Raw genomic sequence first — 25,813 nt, 5'->3', positions numbered from 1 at the left:
TTCGGGAATGCAGAGACTTTCAGCAGCACGAAGTCACAAGGGATCATCCCTGAGGTCTCTCCTCCCCTCCACAAACAATACTGCTTGTTGACTTGGAAAGAAGATGGTACAGAGTTTGGAACTCATTATTTTTAATTTTTGGTTCTTTGCACCCGTTAGTGAATGCACAACCTGGCACAGTGTTAAAAATGTATTAAAGGAGAACATTCTGGGGTGCACTGAAAATACTGATTCTTCTAACATTTTAAAGGATGACAAAGAATAAACACTAAGTCAAGGAGCTGGAACTACCATTCTGACATGAGCAGAGGGCAAGGGCAAGTCTGGTCTCTGCAATGACACAGAGCTTGTTAAAAGCTTAGAGAGAAACACAAGGGGAGCCAGATGTCCTAAATGCAGTAAGATTTTTCCCTCCAAAAAGAGCTAAAGACAAGTAGTACTGGGGCAAAGAAATAAACTAGCAAAATGCCCAAATTGTGACAATCTTCATCTTTTCCAAACTGGAAGGTTTCTAAGAGGCTGCATGCAAACCAAACCATACATAAAGATTTTGGGACAGGGATACCTGGGTGGCTCAGGGGTTGATCATCTGCCTTTGGCTCAGATCATGATCCCAGGGTCCTGGGATCCAGTCCTGCATCAGGCTCCCTGCATGGAGCCTGCTTCTCCCTCTGCCTATGTCTCTGCCTCTTTCTGTCTCTCATGAATAAATAAAATCTTTAAAATAAAAAAAGATTTTGGGAGAAGCAAACCATCTAAAACCGTTTAAAATATTTGAAACTCATACAAAGCAGAGTTCATCTGTAGCACATAGAGTTGTCTTCTAGTCATTCAATCTATGCATTTTAATTTTTATTGATTACATTTCCTAAATACATTTTATACTGTGCAGCATGCTATGACAACCACTTGCTCTTGAACTCTGAATGCTTTCCTGCAATCCCTATCTGTCAACAGATCACAGAATATGGGAGCAGAAGATACCACAGAGGTCAGTTACAGTTTCAGAACTCAAACCTGGCTATATATTAGAAATACTTTTGGAACTTTTAAAAATACAAAGGCCCAGGCCCCCACCCCAAACCAATCAAATCAGAATTGGAGATTCGGAGTAGGTATCAGTACTTTTTACAAACTCCACAGGTGGTTCTACTGGGCTGCCAGGACTAAGAACCATTGAAACAGAGTGTAAATTTGCATTGCCTGACACCACGGTCACTTGATATGTGGCTATAGAGCACTTGAACTGTGACCGGCCTGAACCTGGACCTGAAATAACTGTAAAATACATACCGGATTTCAAAGATTTAGGACCAACAACAACAACAACAAAAAAAAAAAAAAAAAAACACAAGGTATCGCATCAACATTTTTATATTGATTATATGCTGAAATGATACTATTTCAGATATTTAGGGTTAAATAAAATATAGTATTAAAATTAACTGTTTCTTTTTACCTCTTTAATGTGGCTACTAGAACATTTATAATTACAAAGGTGACTTGCATTTATGGTTTCCATTGTTGAACAGCGCTGGTCACAACTAACACTCTTTTTATCACAAACAAAAAAACTGAGGCAGAGAAGCATAGTGAGTTGAAGGGATTCCCCCTTTCAGTCTTAGTCTTTTCCTGTTGCCATAAACCACATTGTTTGGCAGAGCTACAGCAGAGCCTGTGAAGCCATCAATTGGATTTCAAACCTTTCTCTCTTTTGTCTTGCTAATTTCTTCTCCTAAGATTGGATATTAAACCCTATTTCCCTTATGGAAAAATGTCCCCTATCCCGTTATGCACACACTTGTGATTTGTTATTGTAGGGTTACTCATAAAAGCAGAGTAACCAGAATGGATGCTTAAAAATAAATCTAGAAAAATATTAGCATAAGGAAAATGCAGGGAATGGATGAAGAAGACCATTAAGGCTTTTAAGATGTAGATAGTCAAATTCTAGCCTGTGGATGTTTTACCATGTTGTAATTTAACAAATAACCTCAGAAACCCTCAGCATTCTGAGAGTCATCTTCAACACAGCCATCAGTGAGCTTGAGAATTGAGAAGATGGTCCTTCCTCCCAGAAGGCAGTGTTTTTCTGGACAATGCTGTCATTGCAGGAAGGCAAATCAGGCTCTTCCTAACGGCGTGCTACATCACACCTAGCCACCCTGGTGGAAATGGATTTTATCCTCAAGGCTTTCTACCCTCTGGTGCATGATTTGAACCTGATCATTCAGAAGTCAAACAGCATCATCGCTTACTTAGAGAAGAAGATCTTGTTTTGATAAAGTGAAAGGGTCATACCAGATCTGGCAAATGGAGATAAAATGTATTTCTTCTTATAATCAGCTAATTCAAACAAAAACAAAGATGTTTTTTGTTGTATGTGGTTTTCCCCCTTGGGAAGCCAGCAGAGAGAGAATTGCATAAGATTGGCTGAAATGTGTTGTAGTTAAGGAATCATGCAACACAGGGGCTCCTCAGTGTAATAAAAGAATAAAAGAGACCTGAATTCTGATATAAAGTGTTCATGCAAAGAGCTGGAAAGGAAACCTATGGGTCAAGCCAAATAACACATACAGTATATGCATTCAAGATTTCTGTTGAGATTGTCTTGTTCCCCATCCTAAATATAGCATAGCCTAAATGTCATCTTAAATCAAATGTGTGGTGCTGTGGAGCCCCCTATGTTGCATGCATGATTTCTATTAGCTATGATTAGTCAAGTTTTGCCAGTCAAACCTCAAACAGCATACTTCTAGACTCAACTCACTTCTGATACAGTAACAGTCGCCTCCAAACACTTTCGTATATACCAACCTGGAAAGATAATATACTACAGAGACAGATTCTGGGCAAAAGTACATCTGCCAGAGTGAAAATAGCGCTTATTTGTCTATCTGACAAAAAGCAAGAGGATTTATCTTAATTTTAAATAATTTTACGGATGCCTTCTTCAAAGGTGATTAAGAAAAGAAAGGAAGTAACAAAAGTTACTGCCTTATCCTACAACAGTCTTTTAGAACATCTTTAATCCTGCCTGGTGTTTAGTCTCAAATGAAATCTGGACAGTACTGTTTTACAAGGCATGTCTAATAATAATGGCGAAGAATAAGAAGAATGGTTTTCCAATAAGGAGGTCAATGTGAAAAAAATTAACATTACAGATATGTCAGAATAAACAGAACAGAAATTACAATTTTTATGGTTAGGGTATTCATTCAAAAGATCTGATAAGAACTGTCTTCGAAAAGTTAGTGATCAAAAGGCTTGAAAAGAGCAAAGCATCCAAAGCCATGGGTTATGTTTCATTCACGACCATTTATGGCAGCCTGGCTCATGGAAAGAGAACCTGACCTGGAGGCAGGGATGTGGCTTTTAGGCTCAGTCTGGCAGTCTTTAGCTCTGGGCCTCAGTGAGCCACAGGATATAACCAGGCCTTGGGTTCTCCTCTGCAAAGTGACAAGGTTGGTCTATCAATGAGAAGACCTCCCCAGCTCTGGCTCTGCATACACTATAGCAAGCCTTTCAACCGAAATCCCTGGTCCAGAAGGAATTCTTACTCTCCAAGATTAGCTCAAGCCAAACGCCAACATGACAGTTTTCAATCCTTGTTAATTTTAGGGTAGAGATTAGAAATGTAAACCTTGAGGAAATAGAAGGAAGCAACTAAAATATGTGTTTTTAAAGTGTTAAATTGATTCTGATCCATCTTTCAGAAAACATAAATGAGCAGCAGAGTGACAGAAAGAAATACAAAAATGCCCATGTAACATCTGAAATTTATCCAAAATGTAAGTTTTAGTTTGAAAGTCCCAGAGTCTCAATATAAGCAACAAAAATTTAACTCTTGTCTCTGGCATACTGTTATCAGTACCTGAAAAATTTTAAAAGCCTTCTCTCTCTTCTTTCTCTCATGTCAAATCTATGATTTGTGATTCCCAACAATGGAATACTAATGGATCCTCAAAATCACTAATTGCTCATTTTTTTCCAAATTACAAAATATAAGAACTTTTTAGTGAAAACATTAAACATGATGGTCATTTTTAAAGTGTCAGAGTTTCTATTTAAAGCAATGCCACAAAATTGATGGCTTATTTAGTTTACAAATAGCAATACAAAAAGGTTCTTTAAGTCTGCTTAGCATATCTGAAAGTGCTTCTTCCTCACACTTCAATGTTTAAGGCTACTGCTGCCTAGTTTATTACCTTATCTCAGTTGCATAATTTTCTTAAATAGCATTCAGAGAGATAGTACTAGATATACATTTTAAACACAATTTATAAAAACTACTGGTAGATTCCCATAATACAGCTGGAAGTCAAACTGGACAAGATAATGAATTGACTGAGATCATTGCTCCATCTTCATCCAAGAAAGCTGTCTCTAAAAAAAGATCTTAAATTGCTGTAGAAATCCAATTTGTAAGAAGCAAAAGAAGCGTATAGATGGGAAACACCAGCCATGATCACATTAATTTTGTGACTAACAGCATTGCTTTGAAGTGAAGAAGAAGGGGAAAAAAATATGACAAACATAATAAGTCCACTCAAATCCCCAATTTTAATCTAACAACGCAATCGGAAGAAAACCAACTATAAACACAAAGTTCACATCTTGAGGGTACAGCAAATATCACCTTCCCACAAAACAATTTTCAGTTTAATAAGAAACAAACTCCAAGGCTGAGGAAATACTATAGGAAAGTGATGCATGGTTGCTAAAAGGCAAATTATAGTAAGAAATCAGGAGACCAGGAACTTGACATCGGTACCAACAGCCATGGAAAATCCACGATTGATTGGTTTTGAATCCACAGGTGTGGGAAACTGACAATTAATTGTATGAAAACCTTTGACCTACTATAATTGAAAAGCTATACAGGAAAAGTCTCTCTGGCAAACTACCATTCAATTAAACTTCTATTCAAATAAAAGCTGCAATGTCACAGAGATGGGTCCATGTTTTTGTGGGAATGTTCTAATAAACTATCTACTCATGCAGAAACTATATAAGGTCACAACTGACTTCTTGACAGTTTATGGATATCAGCAATTTACATTCAAAAACAGCTTGAAGATATTTATGCTTTACCCCCAGTAAGGTTGAAAAATACAAATCGTTATGCATCAGTCAGGATTTTAAAATAACAGATCTGTATAAAATGATGCAAAGGAAAATGAGGACATTTATAGGCACCAGTGAGTTCTATTATTATTTTCTTTTTAAGTATTAAAACTAAAATAATAGCTGATATTCAATCGACAGCATCCTACTTCAGGGGAATACACATCTAAGCTTGGGTATGGAGAATGTTTTTTGTTGTTGTTTAATTTTCATTTTTAGTTTTCTTTTTTAAAAATGCCTTCCTTATTAAAACTTAAGTACTTATTAAAGTGATTCATGAAAGCCTGTGGAAAAAGGAATTCTTACCTGACACATTACTTAACATGCTTCATAGCCACCCTCCTGCAGTTCACATGCCCGTGAACATTATTTTACCCAGAAAATAATGGTCTTATTCACACACACACACACACACCCCTTCCACACAAAATGCCACCAAGTCCCAGGAAACCGACAAAGGCAACATTAAAATTCGGTGTGAAATAAGAATTCCATTTCTGAATTCCATCTATGAAAATATAAGATCGGCCTCATTTAACCAACTGCAAAGTTCCTTTCTGCTTCATAAGCATAAGAAACATCATCTTACCATTATCTGTAGAATAAAATCAGCAACGTGTTGCTTCCTGCAGTCACCAAATCAGGTTTTTTCTTCCTTTCTTTCTAGTAACTTCTTTTTCACCAGCAAGATTAGGAAGAAAATAAATCTTTGAGTATTTGCCTCAGAATTTCAGACCACAAGATTGTGAAACTAGCTTTTAGTTTAAAAAAAAAAAAAAAAGGAACAGGTCTGGTATTTTACAATCACTTCTGCAACCCAGAGGTACCTCCTGGACTCCCGTACCTCCTTTCCTCCCTCATTCGCTAAGTTTCTCTTAGTAATGAGACTAATTTTTCCAGTAGCCTTGAACTCCCCAGATTTAACTGACATGGAAAATGTGACTAAAAACTTGTAGAACTGTCTAGCCTCCAACCCTACACAGAATAAACTTTGTTGGAAGTGTGGAAGAACACCTCACAAGCAGCTACTTGCTCCTTGAGACTCCTGCACTACAAGGCACAGGACACCAAATAACAGTGCGCCATCTAGCTAGCAAGTTGCACTCGCCATTCTAGAAGGGGGGACACCTTCAAACCCTGGGAGTTAAGAACTTGTCAGGGTTCAGCTGCTGTGAAGGTCCAATTGTTTATTTAAATAAAAAAAATATCGCTACTGAGATAATCCACATCGAGTGGATATGGGAAAATTTAGGTTATAATGGCACTACAAACTTTTACATCTAACTTTGATTTACAAGATAAAAGCAAGTTTTAAATTAAAAGGGCTTTCTGTTAATAGAGCTTATTATTCTGAAGACGGGGAATGATTTTCTTCGAAAGTTGTCCCTGGGTGCATGCCTATTATCTTTGCTTTTCCCCTTCCACTAATGAGCATTTATCTAAAGAGCCTGTTAATCCTCTGATGTGTGCTTCTGGTCAGAGGTAACAGTTTGAATAAAACCACTAATCACTGATCACTAAATCACTGATCATTAATCACACTCTCCAGTGCTGGTGACCCGGGCCATTTTTCCCTTAGGTCTCTGCATCACAAACAAGAAGTTTAACATTTTAGATGCACAAGCATTCTGTAGGGGTTATACTATTTCATCTCTAGATGTGAATAAATAATAAATACCGCTGCAAACTTGGGGAAGGATGTCAATTAGACCCCAGACGGAAGTTTCACAAATGCCTACTCTACAGCATGGCTGTTTCACTTGGAAGAAAGTAGATCTGATTATAACAAAACATGTGTTCTTCACGAAATTCCCACATACTCAGAATATAAATGTTCCTTAATTTAGCTTCCGTCAACTTCAAATCAGAGGGCACCCAAACCCTCTGCCCCACTCAATCCAAAACTGTCAGTAGCTTTTTTTTATTCCATTTCTGCTGCACACACACACCCTCCCCCACTCAGAGTTCTTTTTTACTTTTATCCCTTAAACACGTCACACACAGTGTTTTTACTTCAATTGCCAGATTCGAAGATTCTGACTCAGTTCTATGACTAAAGTATTCAACTTCCTCTTTAAATATAGAATCTTAAGGCTAAGAGAAAGAAATACATTCGCCAATTTATTGTAAGGTGCTTTGGGTTCAACGACTCATGTCCCCTCGCTTTTGCAAATGCAACGCTGAATCTTGATTCTTTCAGCTAAACTGGATTTAGTCAGCATCCTCACTTCTTGGTCTTCCCCCGCCCCCTCCGCTAAACGGTTAGGAGGAAGGTGCTAGGTAAAAGTAAGTACTTTGTTTGCAGTGGGTGTGTTGCTTTCCTAAGTCACCACAGGGACACAGTGTCATCATAACGACTCTAAACGTTTCCTGAGATGCCTTTGCTATCAGGACTGAGCATTTTCGCCCTGCAGAAGAGGGATCGCTGGTGCCTTTCTTAAATAATAGAAAAGGGCAGATTGTGTGTGCGTCTATCAGGTACCGTGCTCCCCTCGGACCCCAGAAGCTCTTACCCACACTCCAGGGACAGTGATCGCCCCAGGGAAAGCAGTAAAAGGCGGAGGCGGGGCCAGAGTGACAACGGTGCGGGCGGGAGAGGGGGTCGAGAAGGAGGGGGTACCAGGAGGAGAGGGCAATAAAGATGCCCAGGGAACGGGCTGTTGTGGGAGTATGTTGGGGGTGAGATGGGAAGCAGAGTTGCTTTGTCAGCATTTCTAAACCCCCGAACTCTTGAGTATCTGAAGCTGTTAATCAAACACTTACTGGCCTGCAGAATGACGTAATGGACCTGTATCCAGCCTTTATTCCTTGACACATGTCAGAGAGGGAGGGAAAAATAAAAATCAAACACACCCGGAGGACTCTCTGACAACGCCATACACAAGCAACCCGCTCCAGTTTCTGGCCTCGAACAAGCATCAAGTGGGGGGTGGGGGGGTGGCACCCGTGCAGGCAAAGTTGGGGAGGAGGTGCACAAGGCCTGCGGCTTTTTCTACCGGATACTCCCTCCCCCCGGAAATATCTCTACTGCAAAGGAGCAGCGGGATGCGGTCGTCGGGAGAAAAACGTGTCCTCCGCTCCTTCGCGCGTCTTGCCCCTCTAACAACTTCGCGAAAAGTTTAAGCGGTTGCGTGGAGAATCTGCCGCCAGAGGAAGGCTCCGCCGCGGGGTCCCGGGAACTGCCGCCGCGCTGCCGCGGCAAAAGCGGGAGCTGTCATTTGGGGGCACCGGCGGGGGGTGGGGGGGGGAGTAATGATGCCAGCGAGAACCGGCCGGAGGCAGGAGACGGCTGCAGGAGTGAGAGCGCACCGAGCCGCGCCGCTCTCGAGCTTTCTGCGCCTGCAGCGACAGCCAAGTGCCCCTCGAGGGCCACGTCCCCTCCCCGGGCGCGCGCGCCCACCAGCTGCGGCGGGCAGCCCTGCGGGAGAGGTGGCAGCAGCAGGCTCGGCACCGGGAGGGAGCGAGCCCCCCGCCCGCCCCCGAGGTGACCCCGGCGTCCTCGCCGCGCCCGCTGGAAGTTTGCAAACTTTCTCCGGGGGTTCCGCCGCAACACCGGGAAGTTGGGGACGCGGGGGGAGGTTCCTGGCTCGCTGTCTCCGCTGCCGCCGCCGCTGCCGCCGCTTGGCCGCACCTCTGGAGGGGTCCGCACCTGGCCAGGTCTCTGGAGGCAAACACACACCCCCGATTCATGACTGTTCCCCGCGTCGGGGAAACACACGCGCGCTCCCACACACGCACCACGCCGGGGAGGACACGGCGCTCGCTCCACGTTAGCATCCCTCCAGTCGCACGGCGCGGCGGCCACCGAGACGCGCTCCGGCACGGACACGGCGTGGGGGTCTCTGGAGTGGCCTGGGGACACAGCAGAATTCCACAGTCCACTAGCATTTAGGGCCGGACTTCCCTCTGGTCCGCCAAAGTGTTTACAAACACAGATCACCCTCCAAAAAAAAAAAAATGCATCGCATCTTCCCTACTCCTTGCCCTGTGACCTGCCCACTGGACCAAGTAATCTCGCGGCTGCTGCCGAGAACCAACCCCTGCAAATCAAGTACGCTCCCGAGATGGCTCCCGCGGCAAGTGCAACAAAAGTAGCTAAATGCAAAAGCCCCAGAAGCGGCCGAGCCGTATTTTTAGGAACTTACCAAACAAGTGTGGAGAAGGCAAGAGCGGAGCCCGGGTGAAGGGACCACGTTGGACTGAGCAAAGATTACAATACATTCTATTTAGAGTGCATTACATCACCCCCCCGGTGACGTCACGTGGGATTCCTGAACTTCTAAATCATTGCGGTCCGCGGGGGAGGGAGAGAAGGAGGGGCGGGGCCGGCGCGCTGAGGGGGCGGACTCCGCCCCGGCCCCGCCCCGCCCCGCCCCCGCCCCAAGAGCGGACCCTGATGCACCCGCCGGGGAGCGGCGGCCGCGGCGGCGACCGCGCAAGCAACAGCTTGCAGAGCCCAGCGCCGTGTGACACGGCTCCCTGACATTAGTGGTGTGAGTCAGCTTGGAAACAATCCTCACGGTTTCAGACAGGACCACGGAGGAGGCACGGACACGGGCTCTCCTACGAGCAAGGCCTGGTTGCGTTGGAAAGATGTGGGGATGAGGACAGGGGGTAGTGGGCTAAGAGGGTGCTAAAGGGTGCAGAGACTTTCTGCAAGCAGAAATGCAAGACGCTCCCCCCTTCCCCCACCAGCAGATGTCCAGCTCCTTTTCGCCTGCGACAGTCGTGACCTCATTAGAGTGTTCCCTGAATCCTGCCTTGCCAGAACGTTCAGCACCCCTTTTCACCGTCCCCTACCCCACCTCACCTCCAAGGGAGTAACTTCTTTACTGTGCACCCTCACAAGGAAAACACAGCCCCCCACCTTTTCCAAGACCCCAGCTTCGTGCGCCTGAGAAGCTGGAGGGGAGTTTCTCCAGGAGGCGAAAGGTGAATCACAGCTAGAGCCAAGTGATGAGCCTGATTTAGACTCAGCGTCAGAGCCGGAAGGGCCCTTGGCGATCACTTCCAGAGCCTCCTCTGTAACTCGCCCAAGCTCACAGGCTGGCAAGTGGCAGAGCCAGAGCCAAAATGCAGGATCCGGGAGCCTGGTCTGCAGTATCTTCCTGACAGCTCCGTGAGAGAAAGAGCCTGGCGTTTTCAGCATCGGCCAGACACACCAGCCCTATCCCCAGTTTAATTTCCATTCGGATTTCCCCTTGTGAGTAGGACTCAAAGGGAAGGCATAGGCTAAATACCAGCCTATCCTAGATGACCACTGTCATTCTTGCAGCGTCTCACCCTTCACAAAGCAATCGCACCCATGTGAACACCCTTGATTCTCACAACCACCTAGCACTGGAAGGAGAAGTATGGCAGGTGTAATTACTATCCCCATTTTACAGATGAATTAAGGCAGATTCCAGGAGCCTACGGAGCTGGCCTGAAGTCACTTAAGCAAGTGGTGGCACTGGGACCACCCCAACCAGTTTTCAACCCCAGATCACAACTAAGCTCTTTCTAGAAGCAGAGGTGAATATTCCATGCTCATGGGTTATTCGGTGGTTAGAATCTCTGCTACCGCTGTTGTTGGCTGGGAGTCAGTTTTGCTTAGGAACAGTTTAGCCCCTATTAACAAACAATAATCATTCCTGACATTTATGTAATATCTAACATTTATGTAGCACCTCTTATCCCAATGCATCATAACCATGACTGTGCAGTTTGCCAGAGAATCATGACTGGACTGGCTAGAAATTGTAATGCTTTGCCCCAATCATCACATACTACACTTCTGAGCTGTTTTTTGACATACTAAATGGAAGAGTTTTGAATCTCCTTTCTGTTTTTAAGCGTCTAAGCAACTCCCTGCCCTTAAATGTTCCTTGAGACCATAGGGACTGGCTACTCTTTGTTTCTTGCAGCCTTATTCAGAGCTCATCACTGAGTTTTCCATTTGTTCTCTTCCACATGTAGCTCTGCAGGAACTGCAAAAGAAGGGCTCCAGTCCTAACTTGAAATCTTAACCAATAAAACTTTAAATATGACAGCTCAATTACCTGGGCTTAGAGAAGGAAGCAATAGACTACTGAGGAACAGTCTTTTTGCCTGCGTTGCCACTCAATAATGAGGATAGCCTTTTCCACCTAAAGCCAAAGTCTACCTCCTTCTCTAGCAAAGAAGTGTAAGCCACACAGGGAGCAAACTTGAGACAGAAAAGGGATACAGCTTGACATCAGAATTCAGTCAGAGAGCTAGTCTTTTTCCCAGTTGACAAGCGTGGGCCAAAGAAAAAAAATGAAGAATTGAATCAGCAAAGATGTAGTGATAAAATATTTAAAACCCTGTAAGTAGTTAATCAACATATAAATTTAAAACATTTAATTCTCAGCATTCTCTAAATAGAAGCATACATATATATATGAGTCTTCATCCAAGTAGCTCATCAATTTCTAATACTATCCAAATCATTTGTTGATCTTTAAAAATGATTGCTGAACTTTTGTTTGACGTGCTGCTACTAGGTAAACAATGCCCCTGTCTGAGCCATGACTGACATACAGGGAACTTTTTCAATGACTTCCCCAATACCCTGATAATCGTTAGGCTAATTATGGAGTGTCAGTAAGTAGAGAATTTCTCTTAATATCAGCAATATTGTTCATGGTGCTGACTCCTCTCTCCTCTGCTGAACTGACAGAAATTGCATTCAAAATGTTTCCATCCATTGTATTACAGGGTGTGTATATATATATATATATATATATATATATATATATATATATATATTTCCTGTTCTCTGTTACCAACTAAGTCACACACAAAAACTAAACTTTCTAAATGTAAACTGAAGAAGAGAAGTGGTGTTTATAAGTTTGGACTCTAATCTCAGGGTGCTGGAGTTCGAATCATGACTTTGCTACTTGAGATTTAACTAACTGCTGGGTCTCACTTTCTTCATCTATGTAATATGGTGATGATCATAGTAACTCAAATGAATTAAGAATTGTGCTGAGAAAAAAGAAAAAAGGATTATGCGGGTGATGCCTGGGTGGCTCAGCAGTTGAATGTCTGCCTTCGTCTCAGGGCATGATCCCAGAATCTGGGATCGAGTCCCACATCAGGCTCCCTGCATGGAGCCTGCTTCTACCTCTGCCTGTGTCTCTGTCTCTGTCTCTCTCTCTCTCATGAATGAATAAATAAATCTTAAAAAAAAAGAATTGTGCTGGGCACAGGATAATAACTATGTAAATACTTGCCCTCATTTTTATTACTAAAAGCAATGTGGCTAATGCCATGACAGTAGAGCATTCAGTGATTTTAGCAAACTTGGCCAAATAAATGAAAAGAGAACCTGTTTTCCCATACTTCACCCAGCCCCCACACTAACCCTTGCATGAACCATCTATACCAAATAGACTCTCATCTGTCAAAGCATGCCCACAGAACCCTCATGTTTGTAGACTCAAATTCTTGCATGGCTCGAACTCACCCAGTCTCTTCCAGGATCCCTCAGAGCTGAAGTGCCATGGAGGCTGCAGTTCCCAGAAGAAGCCATGGAAGAGCATCTCTAGGGGTAGTACTTCAGCTGGTGGTGGCCATAGCCTAGAGCATTTACCCCAGGAATGTCATCTCACCCACTAGGAGTCCATCCGTTATGGCCTCATGGACATGTGGAGAGGGGCACCCTGATAACAGAGTCAAGGTAAACTGACTGGGGTACCATCTACCCAAGGGTCTCCTTCCCAATCCCACCTCCCTCTCTAGGGGAGGGACATAGGCACAAGCCCACTGATAAGGCACCACACTGATTGGACCTATAAGGAGCTGACTGGCACCTATGCTGGCCAGGGAGAATAGATGAGACCCCATGCTAGACAAAGGGTTAACCCTTTAGTTGCTGGATCAGAGAGCAGTCCAAGGGAGAAGCCTGGGCAGCTGGGCCAGTGGGACAGGATAGAGCCCAGAACAATGGTTACCTACTACCTACTATGGAAGAATTTTAATATTTTGGTAAATCTATAGCCTTACTAGTGCTTACCTCCTGAATATTAGGCCTGAATAGAACCATTCCAAGGGTCTTCAGATGAGGAAAAATCCTGTAGCTTTGTGCTTTGCATTTAGACATTTCTCCAGGGGATCCCTGGGTGGCGCAGTAGTTTAGCGCCTGCCTTTGGCCCAGGGCGCGATCCTGGAGACCCAGGATCGAATCCCACGTCGGGCTCCCGGTGCATGGAGCCTGCTTCTCCCTCTGCCTGTGTCTCTGCCTCTCTCTCTCTCTCTCTGTGTGTGTGACTATCGTAAATAAATAAATAAATATTTAAAAAAAATAAAATAAAAATAAAAATTATAGACATTTCTCCAGCATTCAACAAAGGGCAGCCGGTCTTCCCAGAGCTAGGGATTAAAAAAAAGAAAAAGATCTCCTTCCCAGTTTCTAGACTGCCACAGAAGTTATCAAACTTAGCAGTAATAAGCATTTGGGCAACTTGTTAAAGGGAGTGTTTTGGATGAGATTTCCCCTGGGGTTTCAGTTCAAAGCTCTGGCACTGGGCTCAGGATCCTGCATTTGTAATTCTGCTGCAAGTGCCTGAGGACCCCACTTTGAGTGACTCTGATTTAGTGAATTCATAGATGGGCAGTGACCCAGGAGAAAGCTGGGGAGGGAACAGAAGAATCAGCTGCCTGCAACACTAAAAAATATATTTATGACCCCAGGCTTGTATACTTGAGATGAATCCTATAGCTGCTTCCCAGAAGGACACACACACACTCCTAGAGAAGGCTTCGCCTGGTCCCTTCTACAAACACCCACTCAGAGGGACCTTTCCCATTAATTTTTTTTCATTCAAAGCTTTTTTTAACTGAGTTGACAGTGATAGTGGAAAGGATGCTAGGTTTGTGGTTAAAACTTTAGCTGAGCTTCACTGGAAAGTTTCTATCTTTTCTAAGATGAATCTTCACCAGGTTTCTTCATTAACTTTTTTATTTTTAAAGTGGGCACCACACCCAGCATGGAGCCCAACGAGGGCTTGAACTCACAACCCTGAGATCAAGACCTGAGCTGATATCAAGAGTCAGATGCTTAACCAACTGAGCCACCCAGGTGCCCCTTCATTATTTTATGTGAAGGGGTAAAGATTTTCAAACAAATGGAATTGCAAAATGTATCCAGAGGCAGGAACATCCACAACATGTTAGCTAGCTAACACCAGGTATTTTACTATGTCCCATGCCTTGGGCTAAGACCTTTATGTGTATTCTTTCAGTTATTTTAATAAATAACCCTATGAGGTGGCTGGAACTATTCCTATTTAAGATGAGAAAATAATTTTACTTATTTTTTTATCTAAATGTTAATTAACATACAGTGCAATATTGGTTTCTGGAGTAGAATTCAGTGATTCATCATTTACATACAACACCCAGTGCCCATCACCAGTGCCCTCCTTAATGCCCATCAGTCATCTAGCCCATCCCCCACCCACTTCTACAGCAACCTTCAGTTTGTTCTCTGTTATTAAGAGTCTCTTATAGCTTGTTTCCCTCTCTCCTTTTCTTCTTTTCCCCTTTCCTATATGTTCATCTGTTTTCTTTCTACAACTCCACATATGAGTGAAATCATATGGTATTTATCTTTCTCTGACTCACTTATTTCACTTAGCATAATAATCTCTAGCTTCATCCATGTTGCTCCAAGTGACAGGATTTCACTTTTTGATGACTGAGTAATATACTCTTTTGTCTGTATATATGCTACAGAGAAGACAGTTTTAGAGCAGTGAGTAACTTGCCCAGGATTGCACATCTGGGGTGTAGCCAAGCTGTGAGAGAGACCCAGAACACTCGTACCAGTGCCAGCACCTGCCAAAGCCTGGTGGGACCTGGAGCACGCATGAGATCAGAGATTTGGCAGGTGTGCCCATTGTTCACTCCTAGCTCGTCTGCATGTAGTGCTACTGAGGCTGCAGAGGTGTTCAGTGAGAGCCAAAATGAGTGTGAAATAAAGCCCGCTTCATCTATGGCTGAGTGGCCTGAGAGACGTGGACAGTGACAGCCCTGAGAGTACCTGCTTCCCTTTCAAACCAGAACCTTCTTGGAACCCAGAAAGAAAAGTATATGGCATTCAAAGAAACATAAATGAATAAGGAACCCTGTCTTACTCAGGTTACATCGCTGCACTGGCCAACCAGTCACATACACTAAAATGATGACATCAGGGTAAAGGGAAAGATAGGGCAGCCCTCGCTTGCTTTTCCATTCAGTCTTTCCTTACTCATGAGTAAACAGAAGGCAGAGTTTTGGCAGGATATATTCATGTCAAGAACTGAAATAAAGGGACACCTGGGTGGCTCAGTTGGTTAAGTGGCTGCTGTTGGCTCAGGTCATGATTCCAGGGTCTTAGGATGAAGCCCCTCATCGGGCTCCCTGGTGTATGGGCAGCCTGCTACTCCCTCTCCAATGCTTGTGCTCTCCCACTCTCTCCCTCTCTCTCTCTCTCAAATAAATAAAATCTTCAAAAAAGGGAGTGGCCACCTGGGTGGCGCAGTGGCTGAGCATTTGCCTTTAGTTCAGGTCATGATCCTGGGGTCCTAGGATCAAGTCCTGAATCAGGCTCCCTGCAGGGAGCCTGCTTCTCCCTCTACCTGTGTCTCTGCCTCTCTCTGTGTGTCTCTCATGAATAATTAAGTGATGTCTTTAGAAAAAAAAAGAACTGAAATAAAAGACAGTTGAGTTCATTTTGTGCAGTGTTTCTACTGCTGTGGTTAAGAACACAATACACATATACACAGGAGCCACAAAATACAAATTGTGTGAGTTCTGTGATTCCATATACAAGTTAACCTATATTTGCGTTTATAACTGGCATTGCACAACATAAAAATTAATGGTAAGATGAATGCTAACAACTTAATATTTAAATTTTGCATTACTTAGAATGACACATTAAATAGCAAATTGAAAACACCATAAGTCAAGAGACAGCTATGAAAGCAAGGAAAAACTTTTCTATTTAATATCTGGTTTTGGTGGGGAGGGGCACATGAGCAGGGAGAGAGGGGGAAGGGAAAGAGACAGAGAATCTCAAGCAGACTGAACCCTCAGTGCAGAGCCTGATGCAGGGCCTCATCTCAGGACCCTTAGATCTGTGACCTGAGCCACAATCAAGAGCCAGATAGACGTTCAACCAACTGAGCCACCCAGGTGCCCCTCTATTTAATATCTTTACTGACATGTTCCCCCTGTCTTTTGAACAAGGGATTTTGCACTTTTTGTTAGCACTGGGTCCAAGAATTATGTAGCCAGCTTCAACTACAAATGATTGAAGATATCTGTCATGCCCTCAGATCCATGCTCACTATGCTAAGAGTACAGGCAAGCAGAGCAGGAGATTTAGTGGCCTCAGCTTTGTCACTTCCTGAGTGTTGTGACCACGGCCACTTTTTAAACCTCTCTGAAGTTCAGATTCTTCACCTGTAAAATAGAGCTAATGACACCTCCCAGGATATTACAAAGATTGAATGAGTTAATATGTGTAAAATGCTTAAAACAATGCCTGGTACACAATAATTACTGAAAACAAAATTTTCAGTAGAAGGCTGTTATGCCTTCTAAGGTTTGGGGGAGAATTTAATAAAATGATCTGTTTCAAATGCCTAGCACTATTTAGCATTTAGAATGTGCTCTGTAAATGTTGCATAAAATTGCATGGAAGCTATAATACTTAAGTTCTATGGATGAGAATGGAGGAAGCAATCCAATTAGCCTCAAATTAAAGACCTTACCATAAGCCACTTGTATTTGAAGGAGAAGGGACAGTTACATTAACAAATCTGCTCTGAGCGCGTGGGCAACAGAGCAATGCTATACAAGCTGATGTTCTAGTTGAAATGATCATCTTCTAGTCCTGACCTACAAATGCATTTTATGCCAGCAGTTGTGAAATTATATTAATTCTTGTGTGGTTTGGATTTCCTAGAATAATACCTTAAAATCTCAACAGGTAGAGCTTGAAAATGCCACCTCACTCTTGCATTGGAAGTGAGGGTAAATATCAACTCTGAAATGTTGTTTAACAACAGGACAGCCTGGTCACCTGACTCAAGCTTGGGGAACCTCACCTGGAAGGTGATCAGTTGCTGATGGCTTGGAATATTCCTATAGGGAATTACTGTATTCACCACCTTATAAAAATTAATGCCTTCTTTTGAACCTGGCTGAAAATCAAAAGCTTCGCCTACCCCAAAGAGTATTAGAGTGTTAACATCCCTATAAAAGTTACACTTATCTTAATGTGTTCCTTTTTTTTTTTTTGAGAGGCTTGATTAAATAAAAAACTACTTTTTTTCCTGCCTTGAGATTAAGTGAAAGAGATTGACACCTGCTCTGAATAATGACCCAGAATAAGAGTGCTGTGTCAGCACACTCAAAAAATTTTAGTCATTTCCTTAAGATCAATGGTAAGTGGAAAGTAACAGTTTTACAATAATTAGGAGTGTTTTATATATACGGAAGGTTCATTTAGACTAAAGCATTATTGATATCACATAAATTAGTATTGAGCGTCACCTCGCCTGAACTGATATTTCACGTACCACCACTTTTTATATCATCATTAACCACATGTTTAACTCATGTACTGCTGACGTGGAAGGTTATACTCGTCTCTTTCGGGGCATTCATAAGTACCTTATTTAAATGATTCTTGAGAATTTCAGTAGCTTTTAAACCTAATTGATCAGCAATTCCTCCTCATTCTTACATGATATGGAGTATTTAAAACCTAGAAAGTTACTCTCAACCTCATTTGAATCATGAAAATTATCCACTGATAAAGTCAGAAAATATAAAGCTTCCCTCTCCCCACTGTCCTCCTCCCCCATCCTGATTTTAACATATTCTGTCTATAGCTCTCACAACAGTGCCCTTACTTGACACTTAAAGAGAGTGCAGTACAAACAATACACTGTTTGTGTATTGTGCTGTTTAGAAAAACCATCTATTTTCAGGACTGCCATGGCTACTTAATGCTCTGCCAAAGTCTGAGAAGGAAAGAACCCCCTTATTTGTGTGTATCACCTCTGGTTCAAGCCCATTATATATTTTATTTCATTTAATCCTGGCAACTCTGAGTAGAAGATGTTATTACTCCTATTTTGTTGATGGGACTTCTGAAGCTCAGAGAGGCTAAGTAATTTGACCAAGGTCACACAGCTAATCAATAAGGCAGCTGGGTTTCAAACCTCATTCTGACCCCAGAATCTCCACTGTGCATCACATCCTGCTGCTGCAGCCTTTATTTCAAAACACTACATCTCTCCTTTTAACCCTCCTGCATAACATTTTATCATTCTGTTGAGCAACCCATCCGTGTGTGTGTGTGTGTGTGTGTGTGTGTGTGTGTACATATGTATAGGCAAAGGTTGGAAACTGCTGTGCTTCTCAGTGATCATTTTCTTGGGAGATGTATCCATTCACAGATTGAGTCCTGTGTTTGTGGAGGAGAGTAGAAGACTTTTGTGATCATGGGCATGGGACTCTACATAGCAAGATCTTGGCTATGATAAGTAATCCAGGTATATCATGACCCTGCTTGTGTTGGGGGGACTGTGGTCTAGAGAGCCAGCAGCTTGCCACAGCACTTATCATGAGAGTATAATGAACAGAGTTTTAACCTTAACCCCAGTGACAAGACATATCAGTAAAGGCAGAAAGGTTGACATTGCTGGTATGGGGGGTGGAGGGATATTCAAAACATTGACTGAATTTGCCAGAAGAAGACAGATGCAGACACTTAAGGTTGCTGGAACCCTATTTTTTTCTTTCATTGCAATAGTCACTCCTTTATAGACTCATATTTGGAGGACTCTACATAAAAATAAAAGGTTTAAATTAGGGTAACACCTTGAGAAATACAAGGGCTTACTCTTCTTCTCCATAGCCAGTGAGACCCCTTATGGTTCTCTCTTTTACTTTTTTTTTAAGATTTTATTTATTTATCTATCTATTTATTTAGAGAGAGAGAGAGCACACACATGCAAAAGCAGGGGAGTGGGGAAGGGAAAGAGGGAGAGAGAAAATCTCAAGCAGACTCCATACACTGAGCACAAAGTCCAACGCAGAACTTGATTTCATGACCCTGAGATCATGACCTGAGCTAAAATCAAGCATTGGACGCCTAACTGACTGAACTATGTAGGTGACCCTCTCTTTCTTTCTTTCTTTTTTTAAGATTTTATTTATTTACTCATGAGAGACACACAGAGAGAGGCAGAGACATAGGCAGAGGGGGAAGCAGGCTCCCTACAGGGAGCCTGATGCAGAACTCAATCCCAGGACCCCAGGATCATGACCTGAGCCAAAGGTAGATGCTCAACAACTGAACCACTTGGGTGCCCCTCCCTTACTGTAATTTGGCATCATCTTTTTTATGGTTATAAAAGATTCCACTATTTAGCTTTAATCAATTCACTAGAATGGATATTTGTATAGTTTCCAATTTGTTGCTATTGTAATCAGTACTATAATAGATGCCTCTCCATGTACTTGTACATACATATGTGATGACTCTTCATAGAAATGGCACTGTAGCATCACAGACTATGCACGTCTTAACTGTTGTTACATACTGCTTGATAGCCTTTTACCAACTGACTGTCCAAACTGCAATGAGAAGAATGCCTCCTGTCCCCACATCCTTGTCAACAAGGTATAGGTTTAAAGAGCTAAAAGTTTTGCATGATATATCAAAAAGATGAAAGTCTATCTTATAAGCAAAACTGAAATTGGTGGTTTCTACAGAGAATTCTGCAAAGGGAGGACTATACAACAAATGTAAGAGATTTTAACCACAGAATTAACATTCATAAATCATTGGAACAATAGCTAATCCCTTGATGATTTTGAATTAGTGTGTAAGTCTGTCCCATACATTTCATTCAATTAGGATGACTCTGTGAAGCTCATATCATTATTATCATCCTCTTACATTCTGTAGCTGAAGGAACATAATGACAGAGAGATACAGTCATTTGCTTGTATGGCAGTTAAGAAGTGGAACTAGAATTCTTATCTTCATTTTTTTTATTGCGGTAAATATACCGAACATAAAATTTACCTTTTTAGCCATTTTTAATTAACAATTTGGAGGCATGAAATACATTCAAACTATTGTGTAATGATCACCACTATGTATTTCCAGAATGCTTTCATCATCCCTGTACCCACTAAACAGTAACTCCTCATTTCCTCTCTCTCTGGAACTGAGACTTGAGCTCACAAAACCTGAGGTTAAAGCCCAAGACTTAAATACCAGGATCTACTGCTTTGAATGGTTCCACCACTTTCTCCTTTATTGTGCATCTGAATTAAACTCTGGTTTTAGTGTTTTCTTTTCATGAGGAGGGCTTTGTGTGGTAGAGGAATAGCAGCCATAGAATACTTCCAGAATAATGGGAGGCTTTGTGGCAAAGGTGGGATCATCAGGGCAAAAGCCTTGGCATTGCTGACTTACCATTACTGAATGTGCCTGTAGTAGTTCTAACTGTTAAACATGAAGGCCAAGGTTTTACATTAAGCTGATGAATCCATTTTTTAATCAAAGAAGAACAGTTTTTATTCTGATTCACTAATCCAAATAGACTGACCAAGGGGCAGCTGTGGCATGTATGGATCTCCTCAATGCAAATCCTCAATATCCCACAGTCTAGAAGAAGAGGGAGATGCTGTGTCCTCCAGCTGCTGGCTCCAACCCAAAAGACCCAGACAGATGAGATCCCTATGTCTCCTTATCTTTTTATGTTGATCCCACCCTATCCTAAATTTTGCTTTCCCAAATAGAGCCTTCTGGAATACAGCTGCCATCACTCATTCAGTTGTCAAGGGGTGAATGGCTGCCTTTTTGGAAGAATACCACTCTGTAAATCAGCCACCAGGTGCTGTTTATCCCACTGATGGATGTCACACATCCACACATATGGGACCTGAAGCAGAGCTATGGATTTTTTTTTCCAATCCACATATTGGATTTTTTCTTTGTATTTTAAACTTATTAAACTGCTGTTTTAGAACAAATTCTTCTTGAGAAATCAGTTTCCACATATCATTTAGCACTCCAATCCAAAGCACTACAAGAAAACACCTCAAGACAATGCCCGTATATTTTCAGGGTGTTTAAAATGTATTATAGAGTATCTTCATAGAAAGACATCCAGATTTTTTTCTTTTTACAGCCCAGTGAAATGAAAAAAGGCTAAATAATCCAGAATATAAAGAGGACAAGGGGGAAGGAACCAAATGAGATAGATATAGACCAAGACAGGGACAATGCAGAAGAATACAGAAGTTACAGCTTCATTCTTACAGTTACCTGGTATTCCTCAACTTGCCAAAAAGAAAAGAATAGCATCCAAGAGTTATAGTCCTGTCTTAAAATAAAAATAAATTGCAATTAAAATGATTAAACTAAGTAAAACAGACACAGGAAACATATAGAAAAAAATATATTTCCTTTCCACTAAGCCTCTGATCCCATTAAATACTTAAATAATATCTTCCTGACATCATGACTGTAGAAATAACATGTTACTTTCATATTTATGACATCAAGAGATTACTGGTTTATGAAAAAAGATGTTTAATTTGCAAGTTTTGAATGGCACTGATGCAGATTAGTATATGTTACAGAATTAGATATATATGCTATCTCAGCTAGTTTTATATTTTGTTATAAACATCCCCAACAAGTATAAAAAATCACCTAAAATAAAAATATAAATGTATCTTATGACAATAAAAGCATATCTGCCTCATATCCAAAAAGAAAGGAAAGTGTATGTGTGTGTGTGTGTGTGTGTGTGTGTGTGTGTGTGTATATTCCCATTATCCCACATTCTTCCTTCTAGAGCTTTATCTAACTCCTTCTTGGGCACGATGCCATATATCTATAAGCCTTTGTATCTTCTGATTAAAAGAAAATAAGTGTAGAATCATGTTTGCTACAGTCTGCTGCCAAAAGCCCATGTCTATAATCCATCATTAAAATGTGACAGTGTATGGCTACAAAGAAAGAAAAATCTCAGTTGTCATGCTCATTTGCAAATGTTTCAGGGGCTGGAGATCCTTTGGCAATCCTGCTGTTTCTAGGTTATTTGTGGAATAACCAGTTTAATTGAGCCGATGATTGCCTTGTGCCTACACTGCACTTCTGACTTAGATCTTTATTTTCCACAGTTGGCACCAATTTGTGCTACGTGGCAAGGGAATGGCATGCATTCAGCAAGCCCAAATTCCAGAGTTTCAGCCCACCCCTTCTTTGTCCTTGCCAATCTGATTTCTGAGGAATTCGCCTAAAGTTGCTACAGGGGAAAAAATGGAGAAGGTACTCCTTGCCCTCCTTTCAGACCATTTCATAGAATACCTCTTTGGCTTAAGATTTTTAGCCCCATTAGGGCAAAGGCATTTTATGCCTTTATTGAGATGAAGACCTGATTAGAATGTTCTCTATAATTGGAGCGCACACACACACACACACACACACACACACACACACACACATCATCGAATGGAATATACAATGTGGACCAACCTGTTGCAACCTGGAGAATAGCACAAGTCAGATATTTGCTACCCAACAGAGCCAGTTGGAAAAAGAAAAGGGTGGGGGGAACCTGGGTTAACACCAACCTTGTCCTGACATGCAGCAAGGCTATAGCATGCAGGAAAATTGAAAACAGAAACATCAGGAAGATCAGTGAGAAGGCAGGGCCCTTTTTTCTTCCTTTACTTTGTTCCTAACAAATGTTCATCCTCATCCACTCTAAATCATGTCATTTAAATGAAGCCTGTGTAAAAGGGAAGTTCATATTGCAAAACCAGTGTGGACAGAAACTGCCCTTGACCACTATGGAAATGGCTATAGCCTGCTTTGAAATGGGCTTGTTCTCCTCAAGAGTAGGTGAGTACCCCCAGCTAGTTGAATCTTAGAATTCTAAGATGATGATAAAATTAACAGATGTCATTTAAAAGAGCTTTCATGAAATGCCTGAGTGGCTCAGTTGGTTAAGTGTCCAACTCTTAGTTTCAGCTCAGGTCAAGACCTCAGAGTCCTATATCCAGTCCTGTGTTGGCCTCCATGTTCCATGGGGAGTCTGCTCAAAGTCCCCTCTTGTGCACGCTCTCTCTAAAATAAATAAATAAATATATAAATTAATTAACTAATTAATTAAAATAGCTTTCATTCAGGACAACTGGGTGGCTCAGTTGGTTAAGTGTCTGATTCTTGGACAGAGCCCCACATCCGGCTCTGTGCTCAGCAGGGAGCCTACTTAAGCCTCTTTCTCTCCTAAGCCTCTTTCTCTCCTTCTGCCCCTCCCCATTTCACTAGTGCACATGTGCACTTGCTCATTCTATAAAATAAAATAAAATAAAATAAATAAAATAAAATAAAATAAAATAAAATAAAATAAAATAAAATAAAATAAAATAAAATAAAATATAAAACAGCTTTCATCTTCCATGAGAAGAATCTAACACAGGCCCTCTTCCAATAAAATTTTAGACAACATTTTCAGGTATGTTTGAATTTCATCTAAAAACCTCCAAATAGTTTCCTCCTATATTCCCTAAGGAAGTAACTACAATTCCTTTCCTCCTTCAGAGAAGAGAAATAAGCTGTATTCTTTCAAAGTAGAATGAAAGATAATTTTGATGGACATTTCCAAATAGATAAAAATTACTCCAATTCAAAGAAGGCATAAGACCAACAGGTACGCTAAAACAAAATAGGAAAAGTATGGTAATTCCTTTACTCTTCCTTTATAAAAACAAAAATTCAAGGGTTAAAAGATGAATTTGCAGAGGCACCTGGTGGCTCAGTCAGTTAAGCATCTGCCTTCAGCTCAGGTCATAATCCCAGGGTCCTGGGATGGAGCCCCACATCAGGCTCCCTGGGGAGTCTGCTTCTCCCTCTCCTTCTGCCCTTCTCTCTGCTCATTCATTTTCTCTCTCTCTCTTTCTCTCTCTCAAAAATAAAATAATAAAATAAAATAAAATAAAATAAAATAAAATAAAATAAAATAAAATGAATTTGCAAACAGGCTTCTTTTCATGACAAAGTTTTGAGCAATGTTGTTCTATCCTAGGTAAAACCAAATCAGATCCAACACTCAACAGGCATGATATATCACTGAATTATGATAAGCACAGAATCCAATGTGGGTGAAGTTTGTGCTAAATATTGAAAGATGCGGGATTGTCTCTTAATAAGAATTATAAGAAAAAAGCAAAGGTTTCTGAAGAACACTTGACTCTCCACAGGATTATGTTACTTGTGTTAAGGACTAATGTATCTGAAATTATTATAGCTACTTGGCTTTCTTGCTTATATAAAGCAAGGTATATCTTTCCCCATCTCTTTACTATTAATCTACATATGTCTTTGCATTTAAAGTACATTTCTCATAGACAACATATAGTTAGTTTGGTCTTGTTTCTTTTTCCATTTTAATAGTCTCTCTCTTTTAGACCATTCCCATTTCAAGTGATTGCTAATGTAGCTGGAATTATACCTATCATATTGGTAAATACTTCATATGTGTTGCTCTTGTTCTTTTAGGGTTTTTTTCTTTTGTCTTCTACTCTTTTTCTGACTTCCCAGCTTCTAATTGACATTTTATATGATTTCATTTCTTTTCTCTTAAGATATCAATTTATAGGGACGCCTGGGTGGCTCAGTGGTTGAGCGTCTGCCTTCGGCTCAAGGCGTGATCCTGGGGTCCAGGGATCGAGTCCCACAACAGGCTCCCTGCATGGAGCCTGCTTCTCCCTCTGCCTGTGTCTCTGCCTCTCTGTGTGTGTCTGTCATGAATAAATTAATAAAATCTTTTTTTAAAAGACTCTATGTCTGTCATGAATAAATAAATAAAATCTTTTAAAAATAAATAAATAAAAAAGATTTTATTTATTCATGAGAGTCACAGAAAGAGAGGCAGAGACACAGGCAGAGGGAGAAGCAGGCTCCATTCAGGGAGCCTGTTGTGGGACTCGATCCCTGGACCCCAGGATCACGCCGTGAGCCGAAGGCAGACGCTCAACCACTGAGCCACCCAGGCGTCCCTAAATAAATAAAATCTGTTTTAAAAAGATATTAATTATACTTCTTTTTAAAAATATTTCAGTGGTCTTCCTAGAATTTTCAATAAACATTTACATCTTAATCCAAGTCCACTTCAACACCATCCTCCATCAGAAGTAATCCAGGCACCTTATAACAGAGAATTCCCAAGTTCTCTCCCTTCCTTCTCTTATTCATAAACTATAATTGCCCAATGCATTGTTGCTATTATTAATTTGAACAAACTGTTTTCTGTTAAATAGTTGTTAATTTTCAGCTGTGAGAATGGGATTGATGACTTCCAAGCTCTTTACATATTGTACTGGAACCCAGAAGTCAACCTTAATTTACATCACAGTGAGACCAGGAGAGATCAGAGAAAAGCTAATTAAGATGTAGCAGAAACAGTAATGAAACCAGAATCCATAATCAATCATCATAATATCAAAGTAACCAAGAAAAGTTGAAATAAGTAGGGAGATGGGAGGGTTATAGCAGAGAGAAGGACCAGGAAGAAAGATGTTTGAACATCTAAAACTTTAAGCTTGTTGCTTTCACAAAGTTTCTGAGAGGTGAGTCAGACCCAACAGG

At 41.4% G+C, this 25,813-nt stretch overlaps 1 protein-coding gene across 5 annotated transcripts in view; it reads right to left on the bottom strand.

Annotated features, from left to right (window-relative positions):
* CREB5 (cAMP responsive element binding protein 5) overlaps nt 1–9,357 on the bottom strand; it is a 403,646-nt gene extending 394,289 nt beyond the window's left edge. For 2 of the 5 annotated variants that reach the window (XM_055314548.1, XM_055314550.1), the window contains exons 1-2: nt 9,273–9,340; nt 5,717–5,800 (exon numbers count right to left, since the gene is read on the bottom strand). In XM_055314548.1, coding sequence (XP_055170523.1) covers nt 5,717–5,719 — 3 coding nt within the window. In that variant the 5' untranslated portion in view covers nt 5,720–5,800; nt 9,273–9,340. Of the gene's footprint in view, nt 1–5,716; nt 5,801–7,890; nt 8,047–9,272 lie in introns of those variants that run through there. The other 3 variants (XM_055314551.1, XM_055314553.1, XM_055314549.1) reach the window with 3 other exon arrangements.
* Nucleotides 9,358–25,813: the final 16,456 nt, after the last annotated feature.

Source organism: Nyctereutes procyonoides, unplaced genomic scaffold (assembly GCF_905146905.1).
Source record: "Nyctereutes procyonoides isolate TBG_1078 unplaced genomic scaffold, NYPRO_anot_genome, whole genome shotgun sequence".
Lineage (NCBI taxonomy): Eukaryota > Metazoa > Chordata > Mammalia > Carnivora > Canidae > Nyctereutes > Nyctereutes procyonoides.
The sequence above is the reverse complement of the archived record's forward strand: the minus strand, read 5'-3'. Positions and strand labels throughout refer to the sequence as shown.